This window comes from Leucoraja erinacea, chromosome 19, assembly GCF_028641065.1.
Source record: "Leucoraja erinacea ecotype New England chromosome 19, Leri_hhj_1, whole genome shotgun sequence".
NCBI lineage: Eukaryota > Metazoa > Chordata > Chondrichthyes > Rajiformes > Rajidae > Leucoraja > Leucoraja erinaceus.
The window spans coordinates 21,604,997-21,630,873 of record NC_073395.1 but is presented as its reverse complement, the minus strand read 5'-3'; the positions used below and the strand labels follow the sequence as shown (position 1 = coordinate 21,630,873).

Here is a 25,877-nt window from a genome sequence, read left to right as displayed (position 1 = left end):
TTCCCCTGCAACACAGAGTAAGTGCGAAAGGCAGATATAATTACAACGGCTAAAAGATATTTGGTTTTTGGATAGGAAAGGTTCAGAGGGAGTTAGATGTGGCCCTTCTGGCTAAGGGGATCAGGGGGTATGGAGAGAAGGCAGGTACGGGATACTGAGTTGGATGATCAGCCATGATCATATTGAATGGCAGTGCAGGCTCGAAGGGCCAAATGGCCTACTCCTGCACCTAATTTCTATGTTTCTATGTTTCTATTTGGCACAAAAGCAGGCAAATGGGGGTATCACAGGAAGACACCTAAACCTGAATGTATTGGACTGAAGGGCCTCTTTCTGGTCTATGACTCCAAATACCTTCTGGAAATCTAAGTATACTGTAGTACATACTTTCGTTTCCTCTTTATTTGACCACAAATTGGTCAAACATGGTCTCTCTTACACAAAACCATGTTAACTTTTCCTGGTTACTTTGAATTTTTCTTTTAAGTGCCTTGCAAAAAGCCTTTAATAATAACTTTTAACTTTTTCACATTAGCAGATGTTAATCACTTTTTGCCTACTTTGTGAATAAAGGAGTCATGTTTGCTATTTTCCGATAATATGGAACATTCCCCAAATTTAGATAATTTTGGAAAATTAAATCAAACACATCCGCAATCTTAGGTCCATGTTCGGGTTTATTATTGTCAAGTGTAACGAGGTACAGTCAACCCTTTGGATGGCCCACTGTCCAAATCGATGAGATAATACAATCACTTCAAACTCAAGTACAATAGGGAAATATAAAGCTGTGCAGAAAAATAGTTCTCAGCAGTGTAGCGCATCTGTTCCAATGTCCACAATGGGGAGGAGGTGAATCAGACAGTATCCTAGCTTACGGAAGGACCGTTCAGTAGCCTGGTAACAGAGGGGAAGAAGCTGTTCCAGAGTCTGGTGGTACGCACGTTCAAGTTTCTGTAGGCCCCCCTCGGTCATGACTGACCATGGGTGATGCATCCTGGTCGGATGCAAGCCTGGGCGATGTCATATGGAGGACAGGCTGTTGCCCATGCAGCACATCCCCCCTCTCCACGTCGCTGATCGATCCAAAGGAACAGCAGGGCCGTTACAGTTTGGCACCAGCACCGTCGCAGGAGCTGCCAGAGCGAGGTTGTAGACAACGACGAATTGCCTTAGGGGCTCCGACTCGGCATTTTCTTGAGGTTTACTCCTGGAGACTTTGCCTTGACTGGATATGGCCACAAGGCAGTGGAGGTTTTAAATCTGAGTTTTCCCTCTCCTAGATGGACTGCCTTCCCAGGCTGACGAGCCCCATCTGCCCGAGACTCGTGGGGGGCGGGAGCGTCTACCTTCTCGTGCAGGTCTATAGCACCTGCCCACCGTCCAAGCTTCTGTATTTTCTGCCTAATGGGAGTGGGGGGGAAAAAGGAATGACCGGGGTGGGACTAGTCTTTGATTATGTTGGCTGCTTTTCCGGGGTAGCGCAAAGTATAGATGGATTCAAAGGCGGGGAGTCTGGTCTGTGTGATAGACTGGGCTACATGGACAACTCTCTGCAATTTCTAAAGACAGACACAAAGTGCTGGAGTAACTCAGCGGGTCAAGCGGCATCTCCGGAGAAAAGGGATGGGTGACGTTTCGGCTCATCAACTTTTTATATAATTCCAAAATGACCTCCCAACCCCCACACTCTGACTGATGAAGGCCAACGTGCCCAACAGTTTAATAAATTAAAACAAAACCAAAATACAGAAACATGAGGAACTGCAGATGCTGGAATCTTGAGCAAAGCACAAAGTGCTGGAGGAACTCAGCAGGTCAGGCAGCCTCTGCGGAGAGAATGGATAGAAGACATTTAAATATAATGACATATAACATCAATCTCATTCTCTTGTAGTCTGCAAAAATGGGTCGGCAGTAGAAATATCCAATCATCCATTGTGGAGGAGTGTGGTGGTCCTTTCATGAGACCATCCCAGCAACCCCTCCACCAACCCACCACACAGGGCTGTGGGGGCCAAGTCAGTGGATAGTTTTAAGGCAGAGATAGATAGATTCTTGATTAGTACAGTTGTCAAAGGTTATGGGGAGAAGGCAGGAGAATGGGGTTAGGAGCAAGAAATAGATCAACCATGGCGGAGTAGACTTGATGGGCTGAATGGCCTAATTCTAATCCTTTCCCTTATGAACTTATGACTCCCATGTCCGCGGATGGTGGTACCAGGATTGTGACAGTCAATGGGAGGCCCTGCACAATGAACCCTCCCCCCCCTTCAAAGCCCCAACAGCACTGAGCTGGCAAACATCCCAATCCCGGGAGAGGTTTATATAAGGATGATTAGTACGGGTGTCAAGGGTAATGGGGAGAAGGTTGGAGAATGGGATTGAGAGGGAAAGTTAGATCAGCCATGATTGAATGACGGAGTAGACTCGATGGGCCGAATGGCCTAATTCTACTCCTATGAACTTCTGAACTTCATGCACATGACAATAAACTCTGCTTGGTTGTGAATAGAGAGCTTTCTCCCAAACCACGATATTGACTCATGGATCCTCTGCTGTAAGAAGGATGTCAATAACGTGGAAGATGTACAGGGAAGATTTACAAGGATGTTGCAGGACTCAAGTGCCTGCGCTATAGGCAGAGGTTGAGCAGGCTAGGACTTCATTCAAACAAACCCACACGTCTTTGGGATGTAGGAGGAGGAAAACCTACGTGGTCACAGAGAGGGCGTACAAACTCTGTACAGATAGCACCTGAGGTCAGGATCGAACCCGGGTCTCTAGTGCTGTGAGGCTGCAACACTGCACCACACTGTCATATGTGAGTTGGGCCAAAGGGCCGAATGGCCGGTTTCTGTGACTCTATGACTATTTAATCAGGGACCTGTACATAATTTTCTATCACCATGGAAATGGACAAACAGTATGTGTGAGCTTTGTGTATTGAATGAAGATGTAGGTTAACTGGGCTCGATAAAATGTCCCTTGTGTGCAGGATATGGCTAGTGTAAGAGTGATTGATGGTCAGTGTGAACAGTGGGCTGAAGAGCCTGTTTCCATGCTGTATCTCCAAACTAAACTAAACTAAACTAAAACATAGTAGAGAGTTTATGTATTTATTACATGGGGCATTAGGGTAAAATCATGTCTAAAGTATTGTGTATGCTCTTGGTCTCTTTATGCATTGGGAATAGTTTGAAGAAGTTTTATTAAAATGATATCTGGACAGGTTGCCTTGTTCAATGGTTCAACGTTTCTTTAATATCACCAGTACCAAGGCACAGTGAAAATCTTCTTTTGCATAAAGATCAGTGGGATTATTGTGTACATAAATACAATATTAGATTAAGTGGAGAAACTAAACTAAACTAAAATTCAGTGTAACAGGCCACAGTGGACAGTGTGCCAAAGGAACAGTGTGTAAGATCTGCTCCAGTTACTGGTCGTTTTTGTCTTTTGGTTGCGAGCTTGCCTGAGTCTGGGTCCTACTGGATCCCAGGGCATTCGTCTGACAGGCAGCCGCAGGCAGGCACCTCTCCCTCACGCGAAGGAAACTGCTGCTTTGCTAATCCTATCACGTTGCACATAAAACACCAAGAGAGGGTGGAGGGAGGAAAATCTAGTCTTTTATTGTCTCTGAGGCACAATCAAAGATAATAAACAAGAAACAACTCCACATGAAACAAAAAGCTGAATGCAATTAAAAAAAGGCTTTCCTGCCAAAGTGTTTTTTTTATTAATTAATTAAACGCAGACATGTTTACATTCAAGTTGTAACAGCCCTCTATTTTTTTTTTGTTTGTCCTCTTTTCTCCTTGATTGCTGCACTCCGTTGATTCTTTTCCCTCCAACAGGGTGAGACCATCAGAGGGGAAGGGGTTAATCAGGAGGTGTGTTTGGTACGGCTGCGGGAGTGTTAAGAGTCTGTAACAGCGCACCGTCCCCCTTCATTCCGCAAACTCCTTCCCTGCTCCGTTCAGTTAGGTCCTAATTATCAAAATGTAGAAGATAGACACAAAACGCCGGAGTAACTCAGCGGGTCAGGCAGCGTCTCTGGGGAAAAAATAGATGGGTGACGTTTCGGGTCGGATAACCTTCTTCAGACATTTCTCCAAAGATGCTTTACCAGCGCAACATTTAAGAAACATTTAGACAGTTTTTTTTAATTGAATAGGAAAGGTTTAGAGGGATATGGGCCAAACGCAGGCAGATGGGACTAGTATAGATAGAGCATGTTGGCCACTGTGGGCAAGTTGGGCCGAAGGGCCTGTTTCCATGCTCCAAGACTCAGTGACTCTATGCTGCCTGACCCGCTGAGTTACTCCAGAACTTTCTGTTTACCTTTATTATAATCCAGCATCTGCAGTTCTTTGTTTCTACATATCAAAATGCAGAGAAGGTTACGAGACTAGTGTGCGGAGAAGGGGGAAGGGGGGGGCTACAGGGGCGGAGAGAGCCTGGATATAATGAAGGAATTACTTACAGTTGGTCGCTCAGTTTCCTGTTCTCTTAAGAGGAAGATGTAAACCATCTGTTAAAAGAGTGTTTAGGCTTAAGGCCACAAGGATTTGCCTAGACTTGAATTTGTCATTTGGCTCAGAGTCCTGGTTATTTAATGCACATTCCCCTCACTGTGGCAGCTTGTGGTATCTTATTGTTAACTTTCCAAATGCCTTCGGTAAGGACTGACCCACCGGATATTTTGTTCAACACACTGCAGAATATTACTTTCTTCTCCTCTCTGAGGTTTTACTTTTAAAATTCCAATCTTGCTCAAGATTGAGCAGCTGGATGCCAGACTTGGCTTCCTGCCCGCTGATTCTGGACGTTGCTGCATTGGGCAGACTCTGTATATGTGCTCTGCGAATGCTGTACGGTGCAGCACTAACTCATTCCTCGCCTTATCAGTGCATCGCTCGCAAGTTCAAGCAGACCTCCTGTGCGTCTGGCATACCCACTACCCCTGCAGTACCTTGAACCACGGCGGCAGTGACTCAGTGACTCACATCAGGCCTCTGGCAGCTCAGTGTAAGACCGCTCAGTGCAGGTAGAAAGCATTAGGAGGAGGAGCAGTGGTCCAAGGGGAGCAACCGGCCCTCTTGGTGCCTTTCCTTATGTTCTTAAAGCTGCTTCTCCAGTATTTGTAACCCTCTGGCCTCCTTCAATCCAGTGAGGGGGGTGGGGGATAATTTAGCTATCTTTAGTTTAGATTTAGTTTTAGTTTTAGAAATACAGCACAGAAACAGACCCTTCGGCCCATCGAGTCCGCGCCGACCAGCGATCATCCTTACTCCTGTATAGGAAGGAACAGCAGATGCTTGGTTAAACTGAAGATAGACACAAAGAAGATAGACCCCGGGGAAGGGTCTCGACCCAAAACGTCACCCATTCCTTCTCTCCAGAGATGCTACCTGTCCCGCCAAGTTACTCCAGCTTTTTGTATCTACCCCTACTCTTCGTCTATCCATACACAAGGACCCATAGCCCTCGAATCCTATCCCTATCCCATCCATGTACCTGTCCAAATGTTTTGTTTTAGTTTTGGTTTTTAGAGATACAGCGTGGAAAGAGGCCCTTCGGCCCCCTGAGTCCGCACCTACCAGCGATCCCCGCACACGAGCACTATCCTACACATAGAGGCAATTTACAGTTTTTCCAAAACCAATTAACCTACAAACCTGCACGTCTTTGGAGTGTGGGAGGGAACCGGAGCACCCGGAGAAAACCCACGTGGTCACGGCGCGAATGTACAAACTCAGTGCAGACAGCACTGTAGTCAGAATCGAACCCGGGTCTCTGGCGCTGTAAGGCAGCAAATCCACCACTGCACCACCATACTGCCCCATGTCTAATGTCTTTTAAATAAACAGTGGGCTGAATGGCCTTTGCCTCTGTATGAACCATATTACCTTGGTTAAGTATGTTAGCCATAGGAACATCTGTGCTCAGACCTAGATTAGTGACACTTTTGCACTTCCCTGTGTGAGATCAGGTCTCATTAGTTTAGTTTAGTTTAGAGATACAATATAAAAACAAGCCCTTCGGCCCACCAAGTCTCTGCCGGACCAATGATCACCAGTACACCAGGGACAATTTACAGCAGCCAATTAATCTACAAACCTGCACGTCTTTGGAATACGGGAGGAAACCAGAGAAACCGGAGAAAACTCACGTGGTCATAGGGAGAACGTGCAAACTCCATACAGTCAGCAGCCGAGGTCAGGATAGAACCTGTGTCTCTGGCGCTTTGAGGCAGCAGCACTACTGCTGCACCACCGTGCAGCACAAGCTGATTCATCTTTTCTCTTCAAATGTTTTCAATTCTGTTTATTTTATTTTACTTTCAGTCATTATTGCTACGTGTGCCAAGGTACCAGAGCACCAGAGACCCAGGTTTGATCCTGACTACGGCTGCTGTCTGTATGGAGTTTGTACATTCTCTCTGTGACCACGTGCGTTTTCTCCCTGTTTCCTCCCACACTCCAAAGACGTACAGGTTTGTAGGTTAAATGTCTTAGGGTAAAATTGGAAATTGTCCTAGGTGTGTGGAGGATAGTGTTGGTGTGCGGGGATCGTTGGTCAGCATGGACTTAGTGGGCCAAAGGGCCTGTTTCCGTGATGTATCACTAAACTGAACTAAACTAAACCTCGTGGGTTTCCTCCAGGTGCTCTGGTTTCCTCCCACTTCCCAAGGCTGAACAGGTTTTTAGGTTAATTGGCCCTCTGTAAAATTCCCCCTAATGTGTAGGGATTAGATGAGGTGGATAACATAGAATCTGGGCAGCTCAGTAGCGCAGCGGTAGAGTGATAGAGACCTGGGTTCGATCCTGACTATGGTTGCTGACTGTTTGGAGTTTGTATGTTCTCCCGGTGACCCCGTGGGTTGTATCTGGATGCAGGCAGTCCCTACACATTTCCTCCCACATCCCAAAGACGTACAGGTTTACAGACTAATTGGCTTGTTAAACATTTTAAATTGTTCTTGTGTGTAGAATAGTCCAAATGTACAGGGATCGCTGTACATCAGTGCACCAAAGGCCCTGTTTCCATGATGTATCTCTAAACTAATAACTAAACTAAACTAGTGTGAACGGGTGATCGATGGTCAGTGTGGATTCAGTGGGACAAGGGGCCTCTTTCCACACTGTGTATAAACTAAATTTGTGGTCACATGGAAAACATGCCAACTCCACACAGACAGCAATCGAATTCAGAATCAAACCTATGTCTCTGGTGCTATGAGGCACGGCTCTACCAGCTGCGCCACTGTGTTTCCCAAAATTACTCCATAAATCACAGGCCAATGTTTACACCTGAGTCATATTCTGCAAAAAGAAAAGATTATCTCTCATTTAACATATAATCTGTTATTTTATTGGATCTCGCCTCAGCCTCCGATGCTCCAAAGAAAACAATCTAAGTCTGTGCAACCTCTCCTTACAGTTAATACCCTCTAATTCAGGAAGTAATCTGGTAAACCTCTTCTGCACACTCTACAAAACTTCCACATCCTTCCTGTAACAGGGACACCAGAACTGCACATCATACTCCCAAATGACCCACGTCTGGCATTTAACACACAAAACTTGTCCACCACCGATTTTGGTTCAAGAGCCTATCTGTATTATCCGTTTTTCTGGACCAACAAAGGGGCCGAGATACCTGCTCGCAAAGTCAGCCGTTGGTCAGGGGAACGGACCTGCCGGCTTCGGCCAGGCCAGGGGTTCCAGCGCCCCAACCACAGGGGATAGATTTGACCCACCGATTGACCGCGAAAATCCCGATGAGGAAAATCCCGATGAGGCTGCCTCACCCTCATAGTGAGCTTCTGGCCTGGGCCTCCTCCACAGTCAAAGTGAGGCCACACACAAATTGGAGGAACAGCACCTCATATTTTGTTTGGGCAGCTTACAATCCAGCGGTATGGACATTGATTTCTCTAATTTCAAGTAACCCTTGCATTCCCCACTCCCCCTCCCCACCACAGTCGTCCTACTAGTTCCACTGTTCACATCCTTGTATCCTTTTGCTACCACCTCTTCCTCAGCCAACAATGGGCCATTGTGGGCTCCCCCCTTCCTTGGTCATCTGTTGCCAGTCCTGTTTTGCTCTTGCTTTTCTTACTTCGAAGAAGGGTCCTGCCCCGAAACATCCCCCATCCTTTTTCTCCAGAGATACTGCCTGACCCGCTGAGTTACTCCAGCACTCTGAGTCTACCTTCCTTACTTGGCATTTACAGTCAGCATCTGCAAAGCAAAGAGTTAACTATGAAGTGGTTGATGGTTTCCTCAATAGATACTTTAGAGATACCGCACGGAAACAGGCCCTTCTGTCCACCGGGTCCGCGCCTTTGAGCGATCGCCTCATACACCAGCACTATCCTACACACTAGGGGCAATTTTACAATTTACAGAAGCCAATTAACCTACAAATCTATATGTCTTTGGAGCGTGGGAGGAAACCAGAGCACCTGGAGAAAACCCACACGGTCACAGGGAGAACGTAAATCTCCGTACAGACGGGACCTGTGGTCAGGCTGTGGTGCTGTGTGGCAGCAACTATACCCCTGCACCATTGTGCCCCACTTATTTTAAGTTGTGCCTGAGTTTCCAATGTTTAACAAGGAATGGAGTTCAATTAAGTAATGAAGAAAACATTGGTGTCTGTTATGAAGTGTCGATAACTCTTCTTGCCCTGCCATTGAAGTCCTCAAACTTGTACTAACACTAATCTACTGTTTATGTGGCTAAGTGTTGTAAAGGTCAGAGTATCTGAATCATTCTTCAGCTGCTAGTGTGCGGTTAGCAAGCTTGATGTCAATGGCGTTGTCTGTATTTCCCAGATGGTGTGGAAGGATCGAAGGCCAACACGGCAGTAGTCATGGAGTCATACAGCACGGAAACAGGCCCTTCAGCCCAACTAGTCCATGCCAACCAACATGCCCCATCTACTCTAGTCCCACCTATTTGAGTTTAGCCCTAAACCTAAATCTAAACCTTTCCTAGCCAAAAGCTGGTGATAGATTAGTATTGGTATTGGTTTATTATTGTCACAAGTTTAGAGGGATTTGGTCCATGTGCAGACAAGTGAGACTAGCTTGGAGGTTGGCATGGGCAAGTTGGGCTGAAGGGCCTGTTTCCATGCTGTATGACTCTATGTACCAAGATAAAGTGAAAAAAAAACTGTCATACAGAATATGCTATACAAGAGTACAATGGGCAGTGCAAAGTAAAAGAATAAACTTTCATAAGTGCAGTATATAGTGTTACAGCTACAGAGAAAGTTCAGATGGAGCAGATCTGATGAACAATTTCCCCATTCAAAGTCCATCCGAGAGAGAAGGCAGGACTTCAATTTAACATCTCACAGGGCGGCACAGTGGAGGAGTGGTAGAGTTGTTGCCTTACCGCGCTAGAAACAGGGGTTCGATCCACTGTTGCTGTCTGCACGGACTTTGTGCGTTCTCCCTGTGACCACGTGACATAGGTTTTCTCCAGCTGCACTGGATTCCTCCCACATTTCAAACACGTGCCGGTTTGTAGGTTAATTGGCTTCTGTAAATTGTCCCTTGTGTGTAGGGTAGAGCTAGTGTACGGGTGATCGCTGGTCGGTGTGGACTCGGTGGGCCGAAGGGCCTGTTTCATCGCTGTATCTCGAAACTAATATGGAAGTTAGTAACTTTGACAGAGCAGCATCTCTTCCCACTGAGGGAGTACTGCACTGGGCCTGTACTCACTGGAGTTTAGAATGATAAGGGGGGACCTCATTGAAACTTACCGAATAGTGAAAGACCTGGATAGAGTGGATGTGGAGAGGATATTTCCACTGGTGGGAGAGTATAGGACTAAAGGACACAGCTTCAGAATAAAGGATGTACCTACGGAAAAAGAGATGAGGAGGAATTTCTACAGTCAGAGGGTGGTGAATCTCTGGAATTCATTGCCATAGACGGCTATTTTTAAGGCAGAGATTGACAGATTCTTGATAGTAAGTGTGTCAAGGGTGATGGGGAGATGGCAGGAGAATGGGGTTGAGAGGGTAAGCTAAGATTGAATGGCGGGGTAGACTCGATGAGCCGAATGGCCTAATTCGGCTCCTGTGACTTATGACCTTACGAACCACTTCATTAAAGTCAAAAGTCAAAAGTAGCCTTTATTGTCATTCAGACCTTGCGGTCTGAACAAAATTTTGTTGCCTTGCAGTCCTACATATAGTACAAAATGACAAAAAACACACAATAAACACAAATTAACATCCACCACAGTGAGTTCACCAGACACCTCCTCACTGTGATGGAAGGCAAATATCTTAAGTCTTTGTCTCATCCCTTCTTATTCTCCCTCTGCGTCGAGGCGATGCAGGCTTCAGATGTTGTGACCCCGCCGGGCGATGGTAAGTAATGTCAGTCCCGCGGCTGAATCCGAGCTCCGCAAACGGGCCGGTTCAACTCCGCGGCCCGGGGAGGTCGAAGCTGCCGAAGCTGCGGCCCTCCAGTCCAGCGGACGCAGCTGTTGTTGCGGGAGCTCCGGAGAACAGGTCCGCAACCTGTGACCTGCGAGCTCCCGACACTGGGCCCGCGTTCGGGTCGGGTGGCCGCTGCCGCCGGAACACTGCCCCATCTCCGAGGCCAGGTCGCCGCTGCCGCTGCCCAGGCTCCGCTATTAGGCCTCGGCGGAGACGGGGGCGGGGATACGACAAGAGAAGTCGCATCCCCCCCTGAAGGAAGAGACCAAAAACATGTTTCTCCCCCCACCCACACACATACACAACCTAATAAACCAAAGATGAACTAAAACAGGACAAAAGAACAACAACAAAAAAGAAACAAAACAGACGGACTGCAGGCGAGCCGCAGCTGCTAAGGCAGCACCACCATCTTAAAATGTTACTGGGGCTAAAAGGGTTAATTTACAGGGCAGGTTCTGGTCTGTATTTACTTGAATGCAAAGGATGACGGGGGTGATGAAATCAAGATGTGTTAGATGCTTGCAGGATTTGACAGAGTGGTGAGAATCTGAACCCACCGCTGTGGGAAATGGTTCAAAGTTCTGGGTCAATTGAAAGACTGGAGGCTGATGAATGGGGCCTGTTACCACACACTGAGGAATCCCACTTCATCCAGTGAGCATCGTACAAGAATGCATACCTAAGAACTGTAAGTCCATCAGTTAAATCGTGCAGCTACGCACATTTGCACAACCTGGTATGTTAATCTTCCCCTTCAGGGTCAGATTTTCCAAATTAGTGTTGTTACCTTGAATGCCTGATATACATATATTTGCATAGAATATAACAATCACAGGTTTAAAATTAACATCTCAACATTGACACAGTGGTGCAGCAGTAGAGTTGCTGCCACACAGCGCCTGAGACTCGGGTTCAATCCTGACAACGGGTGCTGTCTGTGTGGAGTTTGCATGTTCTCCCCGTGGGTTTTCTCCGGGTGCTCCAGTTTCCTCTCATATTACAAAGATGTGCAGGTTTGTAGGCTGATTGGCTTCAGGAAATTGTCTCTAGAGTGTAGGATAGAACTAATATATGGGTGATCGCTAGTCGGTGCGGACTCAGTGGGCCGAAGGGCCTTTCCCCACGCTGTATCTCTGAACTAAACTAAACTAAACTCTCCTTTCATTGATTGAAATTTGCAGATTGTTCCCCTATTTAACCATTCTGAGGTCATTCCTGTTTTGAGGCCAAATTTGAAATTTCTAATTTCCTCGGTGACCTCTGAACTCTTTCCTTACAACCTGTCCCAAAGTTCAACAACATTGAACTTTTCATTTGATTTTAGTTTAGTTTAGAGATACAGGCCTTTCGACCCACCGAATTCAAGCCAACCAACAATCACCCATACACTAGTTCGATCCTACACACTAGGGACAATTTATACAGAAGCCAATTAACCTTACAAACCTGCACGTCTTTCAGATGTGGGAGGAAATCAGAGCACCCGGAGGAAACCAGCGCAGTCACAGGGAGAACGTTCAAACTACGCACAGACATGGAAACATAGAAACATAGAAAATAGGTGCAGGAGTAGGCGATTCGGCCCTTCGAGCCTGCACCGCCATTCGATATGATCATGGCTGATCATCCAACTCAGTGTCCTGTACCTGCTCTCTCTCCATACCCCCTGATCCCTTTAGCCACAAGGGCCACATCTAACTCCCTCTTAAATATAGCCTATGAACTGGCCTCAACTACATTCTGTGGCAGCTTGAGGTCAAGATCGAACCTGGGTCTCTGACGTCGTGAGGCAGCATCTCTACCGCTGCACCACCATGCCGCCCCATGTACGATACCTTCCCTCCTCCCCAAACCACCACCAACCTCAACTAACCACACTTTTCCTTTGGTGGTCCAACCAAGCTGATAAGGACGATCAAAAATTCCGAATTAAATAAATGGTCATTTTATTCAAATACTACAGTATCAATTCCTGCGTCAAATAGCCCAACCAAAGAAGAAGCAGCCAAACTATTTGTTGTTAATGAAACTCTTTACTGCATTTAATTAATGACTCCTATTTCAAGGCAATGAGGGTTTGGTGAGATGAGGGTTTCACAAGAGAGACCAGGATAACGGATGTGTGGGAAGGAAGTGCAGATGCTGGTCAGTCCGAAGAAGGATCTCGACTCAAAATGTCACCCATTCCTTATCTCCAGGGATGCTGCCGGTCCTACAAGGAACTGCAGATGCTGGTTTACACCGAAGATAGACACAAAATGCTGCAGTAACTCAGTGAGTCAGGATGCATTTCTGGAAAAAAGGAACAGGTGACATTTCGGATCGAGTCCCTTCTTCAGACTGAGAGTCAGGGGGAGGAAAACTAGTGGTATGAAAAGGTATCCGCAATAAAGGATAATGCGCCTTGAATATAGAATAAACTCAATGTCCAAATGGATTCTGCTGGAAAGTGGGAGCTTTCTCTTGATGTTAAACATGACTCTATTCTGATTTGCCGTTCACTCGAAATGAATCACCTGGTGGCCCCGAAGACACCTCAGAGCCCGGGAGTCTACCTGGTCCGGGTCCAGTTTATTCTTCTCAAGGCGCACGAGTATTAGATGGCTCCTCGCCCACTCACGATCGCAGAAGGCGTCTCTGGGGAAGTGAGAGATATGATTGCCGTGCAGGTAGAGATAGTACAAGGTTAACGGCAGCTGCCGGGGCACATGGAGCAGACGGTTGTGACTCAGGTCCACAAACCGGAGGCGGGCCATCCCCCGTAACGCCCCAGTGGCCACCAGGGCGATCCGGTTGTGCGCCAGGTAAACCTCCTCCAAGTCCGACGTGTTGCAAAAGCTACCTTTCCTGATGGCACCGATAGCGTTCCCTTCAACAATCAGCTTCTTCAAGGAGCAAGGAAGTTGCTTGGGAACAGCAGTGAGGGCGTTTTTACCGAGATCCAAATATTCAAGTTTGCTCATATGTTGGAAAGCCTTTTGGCCAATGCCTCTGTTATTGACCTGGTTGTTATGGAGACTGAGATGTGTGAGTGCGGAAGAGCTGCTAAGTACATTGTCCGCTATTTTCTGAATCTGATTCCCTTCCAAGTACAACTCTCGTAGGCTGGTGCTAAGGTCGGTGGGGACAGCAGCCAAGAGATTGTGCTCCATTTTAATGGTGTGAAGGTTCTGCATTGGACCAAGTGCTCCTGCAGGGATGGATCCCTCCATTAGTCTATTATCATTGAGGCTGATGATTCGGAGGTTCCTGTACGTTGCCCAGTCTCGAGCTGACATGGTACTGATGTTGTTTGAGTTGAGCGTCAGCTCTTCCAGGGAAGGGGGCAGAGTGACGGGAACACGGGAGAGTTGGTTCTGGTCCAGGTACAAGCGAGTCAGCTTCTCCATACGCTCCAGAGAGCCCTCCAGCCCAGCGTCTGTCAGCCGGTTGCTGTTGAGCACGAGGAACTCAAGCGATACATACTCGCTCAGTAACTCCATAGGAATCACATCGATCTGGTTGTTCATGAGGAAGAGACTCCTGGTGTTGAAGGGGATTCCGTACGGGAATCTGTTAAGTCCTCGATCTGAGCATTGGACAACCCTGGAAGTAAATATTTAATATCAATGAGAGAAATAATAACTGAAAGGTATTTTCCTATTAGAATTACAGATGCAGGAACAAAGAACTGCAGATGCTGATTTACACCAAAGATAGACACAAAGTCCTGGAGTAACTCGGCAGGTCAGGCAGCGTCTCCGATGCGCATGGATAGGTGACGTGTGGGGTTGGTTGAGTCTGAAGAAGTGTCCTGACCAGAAATGTCACCTGTCTGTGTTCTCCAGGGATGGTGCCTGATCAGTTGAAATGAAATGAAATGAAATGAAATGATTCAATTTATTGTCATTGTCAGTGTACAGTACAGAGACAACGAAATGCATTTTTAGCATCTCCCTTGAAAGGGAGACACAGGGCGTCGCGGTGTGCCCGCGCCTGCCGCCGTACATTCCATTACAGGCAAAGGTGGGTGAAGTGTCTTGCCCAAGGACACAACGACAGTATGCACTCCAAGCGGGATTTGAACCGGCTACCTTCCGGTCGCCAGCCGAACTCTTAGCCCATTGTGCTATCTGTCGCCTCCGCAGAGTTACCCCAGCACTGTCTACCTTCCTTATGTGGCATTTAGAGTCAGCAATTTATGTCCTTTTGCATCACAAAGTGGTGTTATTACCCCTGAAAAGGGATGTTGAACAGAAAAACTGCCTGACACCTCTGCAATAATGAACTGCAGGTGCTGGTTTATACCAAAGATAGGCCCAAAGTGATGGAGTAACTCGGGGGGGGGCAGCATCTCTGGAGAAGAAGGAGACCTGATAGATGATAATGCCAGTTAATGGAGCCAAGGCTTTTCAATCAGTCCATCAGTTGTAAAATGATTACTCCAGCACTTTGTGTCATTTTGGGTAAACCAGCAACTGTGGTTCCTTGTTTCTACAATGATTAATGAGCCTTCACTCTCTGGGCTAGCGCAGGGTGTGATTCTACGTCTCTTTGCCACCCAAAGGACAGGTGGCGTAGAAGGGTCCCGACCTGAAGCATCACCGACCCATGTTCTCCAGGGATGCTGCCTGGCCTGCTGAGTTACTCCAGCACACTGTGCCCTTCCAGGGTGAGGTCACCGCGGGAAGGGAGATTGCCACTGGCAGGGAGGACGGTCTCAATCATGGCTGGGACGGATTGTTGGAAACTGGCCAAGGCAGAACCTCCCATCTGACCCATCTCACACACGTTGGCCTGACCCACTCACTCCTGTTTATTAATAGTGTGTCACTCATGCTCTCCAAGAGCAGTGAGGGCGTACGACCCAGCCAGGTAAGGATCTGCTGAGATTTTCTACTTTGTTCTGTTTTAACTTAAGAGGTTCCTGAGATGTTTTCCAGTGTTGCTCAAGCTCACAGCTTTGCTCTCTGTGGCAGCTGAACATAGAAACATAGAAAATAGGTGCAGGAGTAGGCCATTCAGCCCTTCGAGCCTGCACCGCCAATCAATATGATCATGGCTGATCATCCAACTCAGTATCCCGTACCTGCCTTCTCTCCATACCCCCTGATCCCTCTAGCCACAAGGGCCACATCTAACTCCCTCTTAAATATAGCATCCGAAGATCTAGAGGGAGCTTGGGACGAGGGTGCGAAGAGAGGAGGATATGGAGTAGTTGGATTTCAGATTTAGATTTTAGAGATACAGTGTGGTAACAGACGCTTCGGCCCACCGAGTCCACGCCGACCAACAATCACCTGTACACTAGTTCTATCCTACACACACTAGGGACAATTAGCAGAAGCCAATTAACTTACAAACCTGCACTCTGTAGAATGTGTCAGGATATGTGCGGCACAGTTGCGTTGCATTAGAGCTGCTGCCTTACAGCGCCAGAGACCCGGGTTCGACCTTGACTACGGGTGCTGTCTGTACGGAGTTTGTACTGTATATTCTCCCTGTGACTGCGGGGGTTTTCTCCAGGTCCTCCAGTTTCCTCCCACACTCCAAAGACATGCAGGTTTGTAGGCTAATTGGCTTCAGAAAATTGTCCCTAGTGCGTAGGATAGTGTTAGTGTAGGTCAGGATCGGCATGGACTCAGTGGGCCAAAGGGCCTGTTCCCGCGCTGTATCTCTAAAGTCTAAAGAAACCAGAGCTCCCGGAGGAAACCCGCATGGTCACAGGGAAAACATACAAACTCAGCACAGACAACAGCCGAGGTCAGGATCGAACCTGGGTCTCTGGCGCTGCGAGGCAGAAACTGTATGTTCCATGCAAGAGCAAAAATGTTTTTCTTCAACGCCCACTCTGGTTCCATGCCCAGTAATTACGTTATTCATGTCTGAAAGGTCATCATACAGAATAAACCATACCTTCCGTAGCACGTGCAATGTGGGGGACAGTAATGATCTTCAAAGTAGGGGAACGCTTTTGGCTTCACGTTTTTCCTCTTCTGCTGCCCCTGTTGCAGCTTTGTCCGACCTGGTTTCCCAGGGACCTGGGACTTTACCTTCAGCTTGGCAGATGGCTGTTTCTGACACTTCTTTGTGGCTTTGGTGAGTTTGTGCTGCTTTGACCGCTTGACGTTGCCATTGGTGACGTTCTTCCCGCGTCCCGGCCTCCAGAGGATGGTGGCGGAATAGTTCCCTGATATGTTGGGAGCTGAGGGCCGGCGTGGGTTCTTCATTGCCAACTGAGGTCCTAAGCGTTTGGCCAAGTGACCACCTGTTGGCATGTAGTTAGCGTGTTGGGAAGAACCTTTGGCCGGTGTGAGAGAACGGTTCACGGTTGGGCGGTGTGTTGGTGTTGGGCTCGTGTTCATGACGTCTGTGGCCACATTGGTTTCTAATTGATGAGGAGCCTGGATGTTGCTAGGTCTCTCATGTAAAGTTGGCGCGGAGCTCCCACTGGGACTAGTGTCATGGGGCACGCTGGTCGCTATGTTGGTCCGTTTGGGATTTTGCAAATTGGGGCTTTGAGCGGGGCTGTGCGACGCCGGTGAAGGCCCACCGTCACCAGTCACGATGGTCTCGTAACCGGCCACAAGCATTTTATCTTCTGGAGTGACACGAAGTATCTCAACTCCAGATATTGGAAGACCTTCGTCTTCCTGAGGCACAGTCTCCTTGGTCGGTGTCTGGGTCGACGGCAGAAAGGTTCCTGTTATCTGCACTTCAATCTGCCTGCCCTCCATGGCTACAGGGAAAGAAAGAAGCACAACATCAACATTTCAACAAAACTTCATCTGTCAAGAGTATTGAGTATATTCTTTTGTTCTTTGTATTTTGTCATATCTCCGGTTTCCATCTCCGCTAACTCTTAGTCTGAAGAAGATTTTCGACCCAAAACGTCACTTACTTGTATTTCTTTTCTCCAGGGTCTTTCCAGCCTGACCCGCTGAGTCACTGCAGCATTTTGTGCCTATCCTTTGTGCAAACCAGCATCTACAGTTCCTTCCCACACATATTGACTATAGGAGTTGGGCAGCCATTTTACAGTTGTACAAGATGTTGGTGAGGCCACATTTAGAGGATTGTGTTCAGTTTTGGTCACCATGTTGCAGGAAAGATGTTGTCAAGCTGGAAAAAGCGCAGAGAAGATTTACGAGGAATTTGCCAGGACTCGAGGGCCTGAGCTATAAGGAGAGGTTGAGCAGACTAGGACGTTATTCCTTGGAGCGCAGGAGGATGAGGGGTGATCTTATAGAGTGCTCATTATCATGAGATGAATAGATTGGGTAAATGCACAGTCTTTTGCCCAGTGCAAGATAGTTGAGAACCAGAGGACATAGGTTTAAGGTGAGGGAGGAAAGATATAATAGGGACCTGAGGAGTAACTTTTTTACACAAAGGGTGGCGGGTGCATGGAACGAGCTGCCAGAGGAGGTAGTTGAGACATAACGTTTAAGAGACATTTAGACAGGTACATGGATAGGAAAGATTTAGAGGGGATATGGGCCAATTCGGGCAGGTGGGACTAGTGTAGATGGGGCATGTTGGTGGGCGTGGGCAAGTTGAGTCGAAGGGCCTGTTTCGTTGATGTATGGCTCTATGTCACTGCTGGCCAGGTTGGTTCCTTCAATCATGACTGAGATGTGGATGAATGTTGGACTCCTTTTACCGTTCATCACTGATTGCCCCCTGAACTGCATGGCTTGCTGGACACATCATACAACGAGGAAGGTTCAAATACAACAGTTGGTTTGGAATCACGTACGACCCAGCCAGGTAAGGATCTGCTGAGATTTTCTACTTTGTTCTGTTTTAACTTCAGATGTTTAGTATTTGTCGTTATGTGGAACTGCAGATGCTGGTTTACAAAAGAAGACGCCAAAAAGTCGGAATAACACAGCTGGGCCAAGCAGCATCTCTAGAGAACATGGATAGGTGATGTTTTGGTTCGAGACCCTTCTTCAGACTGATGTCATCTATCCATGTTCTCCAGAGATGCTGTCTGTCCTGATAACCAACACCAACTCCAATACCAACACAACACAGTCTGAAGAAGGGTCTCGACCCAAGGGTCTCCAGAGATGCTGTTTGTCCCGCTGAGTTACTCCAACATTTTGTGTCTATCTTTGGTTTTAACCAGCATCTGCAGGTCCTTCCTACACCTTCTGAGGTGCAGAGATATCGTTGGATTAAGCGGTTAGCCAAAGATATAATCAAGGGTAGCATAAACAACCCTATGTACAACAGAGGCAAGTTCAAAGAACAGGTCAGATCTCCCACCAACTAGATTGTGGGCCTGACCTCCCATTCACCTCATTGGAGACCTTCGAACCATCTTTACATGGACTTTACTGGACATTATCTTGCACTAAATGTTATTCCTTTATCCTTTGTGGACGGCTTGATTGTAGTCATGTATAGTCTTTCGGCTGACTGGCTAGCACACAACAAAAAGATCAGCGGGTCAAGCAGCATCTCCGGAGAAATGGTATAGGTGACGTTTCGGATCGAGACCCTTCAATTTAGTCTTTTCGCTGGCTGGATAGCACACAACAAAAAAGCTTTTCACTGTACCTCGACACACATGACAATAATAAACAAACTAAGACTGAGCTAAACATTGCGAGTGATACTGCAGCACCCAGCTGTGACTGCCCAGATTAGTAACACCCCTTAATTTAGGTCTGAAAATAAGACCTTTGTGTGGGTCTAGTTGAGTTTTAATTGAGGTTTGAAGGGTCTAGACAGAGAGGGTCGGAAGTAACGATTTCCTGATTTAAGATGAAAATTATGCGGGACAAGGATTTAATGTAATTGGTGTATGGATTAGTGGGGGGATAAGGATAGGGTTTTTTTTCAGTGAAGGAAGGAACTGCAGACGCTGGTGTATACCGAAGATAGACACAAAATGCTGGAGTAACTCAGTGGGTCAGGCATCATCTCCGGAGAAAATGAATAGGTGAAAGTTTGGGTCGGAAAAGCAGAGACGGCCAGAACAAAGCAGGGCCAGCAACAGGCTGGAGCCCATAACAACTCATTGTTGACAAGAGAAGAGGTGATAATGACAGAGATTCACTGGGTGGGGGGGGGGGGGGGGGGGGGGGGGGGGGAATGTTATGGAGGGAGGAGGAGAGATCTGTAATATCCCTCTTAAAAAGATCCCAGAGACAGAAACTACTGACAAACTTAGAATGTCAAAGATAGACACCAAACGCTGGAGTAACTCAGATGGTAATCCCAGAGAAGGCAGCTTCCTACAGGACATGAACAGGTGACATTTCAGGTTGTTACTCTACTACAGACCACAAGACATCATCTATCCATGTTGTCCAGAGATGCTGCCAGACCTGCTGAGTTACTCCAGCATCTTGTGTCTATGATTAGTATAAACTAGCATCTGCAGTTCCTTTTTTATTAAACTTATACTTGGGTCTGCACTGAGGCATAACCCTCAAAACCATTAAGTTAGTCGGATATGATTGGAGAGCTCTTTGTGGATAGTACGGAGACAATGGACTGAATGACTTCCTTCCTCCCACCCACCCTCCAGCTCCTCCACTCCTTTTAAGTTTTTCCTGTTTTATAACTTTACCTTTTCTGGAGAACTTAACACATGAAAAAAATTGGATTACTTTAACAGATTGTTCAGCAGCCTTAGGGCCCTTTTATGCCTGAATGTTTTGCATTTTTACAGAGTATTAAGTTTAAGTCTTGAGCATTTCACACAAGAGGAAACTGCACATTCCAGGACCTCTCCATCTGCCCATTGCATTGAGATCCAATGTTGCATAGCTGCACATACCCCTTCCCCGAGCCATAAATCTCGATTTGAAATTAACATTGAGTGCAGACTCCATCTACACCTCACGCTACCTCGGCAAGACCACCAGCATAGCCAAGGTCAGTCTGAAGAAGGGTCTCTACCGGAAATGTCACCCATTCCTTCTCTCCGGAGATGCTGCCTGTCCCGCTGCGTTACTCCAGCATTTTGTGTCTATCTTCACTGTGTTTCACCCCATTCACTCCCTCTCTCCCCCTCTCTCCTCTACAATGCCTCTCCTCTTATCCAGCTTTCTTCACCTCCCCCCTACAATCAGACTGAAGAAGGGTCTCAATCTGACACATCACCAATCCATGTTCTCCAAAGATGCTGCCTGACCTGTTGAGTTACTCCAGTACTTTATGCTCTTAAGTGGGTTTTTTTTTAAACTTCACCCCTGGAAGATCGTACTACTTCAACACATACCTTGGACGTTGATCTCTGCCTGCAAAATGCCTCTCACCTCCTTCAGTTTCGTATAAGAGAAAATCATATACCCCAATACTTCTGGATCACACACTTTAAGATGAGGAGGGCAAGATTTAACATGAACATGAGGGGCAACCTTTTCACACAGTGGGTGAATGGAAAGAGCAGCCACAGGAGATAGTTGAGGCAGGTACTATCACAACATTTAAAATATATTTAGACAGGGACATGGATAGGAAAGGTTTAGAGGGACATGGGCCAAACACATTCAGGTGGGATTAGCGTAGATGGGGCTTCTTGGTCAGTATGGGCAAGTTGGGCCTGTTTCTGTCCTGTATGATCCTATGACTTTCATAATACAGTCCAGGCTGAATCACAAGGCAATTGATTCTTACTTAGAAGAGGGAGTGGGAGATGAAGGCAGATTCCCCTTCTCCTTCAATGAGCCCATCACAGGGTAGTGGGGAGGAAGAGATAGATCAGTCATGATTGAATGGCGGAGTAGACTTGATGGGCTGAATGGCCTAATTGTGCTCCTATCACTTATGACCTTATGACCTTAAGTGAGTTTGAAATAATCATCATTGAGGATTTAGTTTAGTTTACTTAGTGATAGGCCCCCCTCGGTCTTGACTGACCATGGGTGATGCATCCTGGTTGGATGCAAGCCTGGGCAATGTCATATGGAGGACAGGCTGTTGCCAATGCAGCATGTCCCCCCTCTCCACGTCACTGATCGATCCAAAGGAACAGCAGGGCCGTTACAGTTTGGCACCAGCACCGTCGCAGGAGCTGCCAGAGCGAGGTTGTAGACAACGACGAACTGCCTTAGGGGCTCCGACTCCGGATCTTCTTGAGGTTTACTCCTGGAGCCTCTTCCATGACTGGATATGGCCACAAGGCAGTGGAGGTTTTAAATCAGAGTTTTCCCTCTCCTCGATGGACTGCCTTCCCAGGCTGACGAGCCCCATCTGCCCGAGACTCGTGGGGGCGGGAGCGTCTACCTTCCCGTGCAGGTCTATAGCACCTGCCCACTGTCCACATTTAGTTTATTATTGTCACCTGTAACAAGGTACAGTGAACAGTTTTATATTGCGTGCTATCCAGACAGCGATATGTCTATACGATTGCATTCAAGACGTCCAGGATTGGACGTGTAGATACAGGATAAAGGGCATTATGTTTAGTGAAAGATAAATTCCGATTAAAGATAGTCCAAGGGTCTCCAATGAGGTAGATGGGAGGTCAAGACGGCACTCGAGTTATTGGTAGGTTGGTTCAGTTGCTTGAAAAAGCCTGGGAAGAAACTGTCCCTGAATCTGAAGGTGTGAATTCTCACACTTCTGTACCTCTTGCCTGATAGGGGAGGGGAGAAGAGGGAGTGACTGGGGTGAGACACGTCCATGATTACTCCACTGAGGTTTGAAAGTTCGAGACCCTTCTTCATGTTTCTTAACTAAAAGGTTTATCACCACTCTTCACCGAGGTGAGGGGGAGGGTTTTTGTGGTTTCAAACTTTTTGAATGACCAATTTGAAAGTTTCTGCATGGAAACAGGCCCTTCGGCCCACCGAGTCCATGCTGACCGTCGATCACCTGTCCACACTAGTTCTCATCCACACTCTACATGCTAAGCATCCATGTCGACTTTCACCCGGAGCCGTTGCATACGGAAGATGATGAATTTCAAACCTTTCGCATTACTCACTGTTTTGTGGGTTGACAGCTGAGGTTTTGAGCAGCAGAGATGCCCACAGCAAAGCCCACACCAAAGGCTTCCCTCGGCCTGTGCATTCGGACATAGAGCACAACATGCAGAGAATTACACAGATTCAATCATGTGCAATGAAGAACATAGAGTCAAGAGTGTTTTATTGTCATGTCCCGAAACGGAACAATGAGATTCTTACCTGTAGCAGCACAACAGATATGTAAACATCATACATATCTGTACAACTACAGTACAGCACAGGAATAGGCTCTTTTGGGCCCACAAGGTCTGTGAATTGGCTTCTGTAAATTGTCCCTAGTTATAGGATGGTGCTAGTGTACTGGGTGACCGCTGGTCGGCGTGGACCAAAGGGCCTGTTCCCACGTTGTATCTCTAAACTAAACTAAACTAATCTAAAGATAGACACAAAAAGCTGGAATATCTCAGTGGGTCGGACAGCATCTCTGGAGAAAAGGAATAGGTGATGTCTCAGGTGGATACCCTTCTTCAAACTAAACTACGATGCTACCTGACCTGCTAGGTTACTCCAGCACTTTGTGTCCTTTCATCTTTCCTTGCGTGGTTTTTGTTGTTCCTTATGTAGCTTCCTATGGTATGGTTATCAAAAACAAGAGCGTGCAGGTGTAAGGTGAAGAGAATGGAGTTTTAAAGAGGACGTGAGGATGTGAGCTTGTCACACAGAGTGTGGCCGATACCTGAAACCTGGTAGTGTAACCAGATACAAACTATGTCGATGAAGCATTTAGACAGGGACTTGAATAGACAAGACAAAGATGGATGCAATATTAATAGGGGCATAGAGGTCAGTGTGAATGTTGTCCATTTCTGTGTGGTATGCCTCCATAAAGTATCCATTGCCTTCGTATCTTCTGGCAATACCTGAACTGTGCACATTCAGATTCCCAAGAATCAAGGCAAGGTCGGAATGGAACAAATAAATTCTTATTTGCAGCAGCACAATAAATATGTAAACATGGTACAGTATAAAACCCATAATAAACACCAAAAAAGTTCCGTACATAGATATATATAATATTCCCTAAATATCATCATAAGCACTGATTGACTGATTCTTGATTAGTACGGGTGTCAGGAGTTATGGGGAGAAGGCAGGAGAATGGGATTTGAGAGGGAAAAATAGATCAGCCATGATTGAATGGGGGAGTAGACTTGATGGGCCGAATGGCCTAATTCTGCTCCTAGAACTTATATGAACTTATAAGCACTCTTTCATATCGCAACAAAATTCTCCCGTTTCGTTCCACAAACTGCGACACATGCAAGAACAGTTACAAACGACGACTGCTCTGTTTTCAGACATCCTTACCTTCAAATTTCTTCATCCTTCGGCAGAAATGGACTTTATCACAGACGGTGCATTGGACTCCAGCAGAAGTTGCTGCCCATTTATCACTGCGGTCCTGGTCACTTCAGACATCCTCTTATCCCGATTTATAAGGCAGAAGTGCCCAGCGGTCTATGTGTCCCCACACTGTGATTTTCACAAGCAAACACTGAAAGAGAGCATGTGTGTGTGCGGCCCTGAGGAGAAAGATCACAAGAGGTCATGGAGCAAACTAGAATCGTGCTAACACTATCCTACACACAAAGTACAATTTACAATTTTTACCAAAGCTAATGAACCAACAAACCTGTACGCCTTTGGAGTGTGTGAGGAAACCGGAGAAAATCCACCTGTTCACAGGGAGAACGTACAAACTCTGTACAGACAGCACCTGTAGTCAGGATTTAACCCGGGTATCTGTCGCTGTAAGGCAGCAAATCTACCGTGATGTTGCTGTGCCACCCTTTTTTTTGATAAGATAGACAGTCAGAACTTTTATCCAAGTGTGGAAATGTAAAAGACTAAATGACATCGCTTTTTAGCTTAAAGGGCCTGTTCCACGAGCGTGCGACCTGCATGCGGCAAGCGTGACCAAACCGGAAGCGGGGGCCGCGCGGAGGTCGAGTGATCCCCGTGACGTGAAGTTCGAGCGAGCACGACCAAACCGGAAGCGGGTGCCGCGCGGAGGTCGAGTGAGTGACGTGAAGTGAGCAAAGTCCGGGGAAGTTCGCGCGTGACATACGGCGTGAAGACGATGCGTACGGTGTCAAGACGCTGCGCACGCCCGTCGAGGCAGTGCGTACGGCGTTGCCGCTCGGAATTTTTGAACACGGTTAGTTTTTCGGAGCCCCGCACAATGTCAGGACCCGCTCCGTACAACTCCATACGGCTCCGGCGATCGAAGTGGGACCGGCCCCGCGAGGCTGTACGGCTCATGCGACCTCGTTAGGTCGCGCTTGCCGCATGGAGTCGCATGCTCGTGGGATAGGCCCTTTACTCTGCCACTGTACCAGCATGCAGCCCTAAACTTTATGCCTTTTCTCGTGTATCTGTACACTGTGGACCGCTGACTGTAATCAGCACAACAAAAAAGCTTTTCACTGTACATATAATAATAATAAACTAAACAGGACTATTATTAATGCCATGCCAAACTGCTACCTACATTCCCTGCAGTCATAGTGATGCGAGTACATTGTTCAGGATGAGCAGGAATGGGCTATTTGGTAACTTGAACCCATTCCGCCTCACCTCCTGGTGCGACTGGCCGTGCCGCTGCCTCACAGCGCCAGAGACCTGGTTTCGATACAGACCTCGGGCGCTATCCGTGTGGAGTTTGCATGTTCTCCCTGTGCCTGCATGGATTTTCTCCAGGTGCTCTAGTTTCCTCCCACTTCCCAAAGATGGGCGGGTTTGTAGGTTAATTGGCTGCTGTAAATTGCCCTTAGTGGATGAGAGAGTGGGGTAAAATAGAACTAGTGTGAACGATGGGCCGAAGAGCCTGTTTCCATGCTGTATTTTTCAATCAATCCACTTTACTGCCTAATTCCTATAACCCTTGACTCTTTAGGCGTGGAAACAGGACCCTTCGGCCGACCAGCAATCCCCATACACTAGTACTATCCTACACACTCGGGAAAATGTACAACTTCACTGAAGCCAATTAACCTACAAACCTGCAAGTCGTTGGAGTGTGGGAGGAAACCGGGGCACCTGGAGAAAACCCACGCAGTCACAGGGAGAATGTACAAACTCCGTACTGACAGCACTGGGTCGAACAGCTGCTCTGCTGTGCTACTGTGCCACCCAACTCCTTGACTACCCATCTGTCTATCTCAGCTTTTAATGTATTCAATGGGTCCCTCACTGCAGCTCCATAGGTTAAAGAATTCCGAATATTCCTGATCCTCAGATTGAGATGATATGCCTCCTCACCACAGGATGAGCCTCAGTCTGAAGAAAACTTTCAAATTCCACATGTCTTCCTAACGAGAAACATCCTCCGTGTATTTCCCACCCCCATTCCCACTCCAAGAAGCCTGAAAGTTTTCAATAAAATTACGCCTCATTCTTTTAGACTTCAATGAATGCTGTCCCAACCTGCTCAAA

General features: G+C 47.1%; 1 protein-coding gene and 1 long non-coding RNA gene across 2 annotated transcripts; both read right to left on the bottom strand.

Moving 5' to 3' along the window:
- Positions 1–663: 663 nt before the first annotated feature.
- LOC129706355 (uncharacterized) lies at positions 664–7,635 on the bottom strand. The gene is made up of 2 exons (XR_008725041.1): positions 4,487–7,635; positions 664–1,829 (listed from the first exon to the last, which is right to left on the bottom strand). It is a non-coding gene; the product is annotated as an uncharacterized LOC129706355 (long non-coding RNA).
- Positions 7,636–9,259: 1,624 nt separating this feature from the next.
- LOC129706354 (podocan-like protein 1) lies at positions 9,260–24,391 on the bottom strand. Its single transcript, XM_055650607.1, has 4 exons — positions 23,751–24,391; positions 22,400–22,477; positions 16,366–17,188; positions 9,260–14,055 (listed from the first exon to the last, which is right to left on the bottom strand). Exons 1-4 carry the CDS (start codon positions 23,764–23,766, stop codon positions 12,969–12,971), a joined length of 2,004 nt encoding a protein of 667 aa, XP_055506582.1. The 5' UTR covers positions 23,767–24,391; the 3' UTR covers positions 9,260–12,968.
- Positions 24,392–25,877: the final 1,486 nt, after the last annotated feature.

Bases quoted from the DNA above. Each gene is read 5' to 3' on its own strand.
- LOC129706354 (XM_055650607.1), bottom strand. The intron at 17,189-22,399 runs GTGAGTAATGCG...CTTTCCCTGTAG, and splicing joins AGCTGTCAACCCACAAAACA to CCATGGAGGGCAGGCAGATT. The intron at 14,056-16,365 runs GTATGGTTTATT...ATTTACTTCCAG, and splicing joins CATTGCACGTGCTACGGAAG to GGTTGTCCAATGCTCAGATC.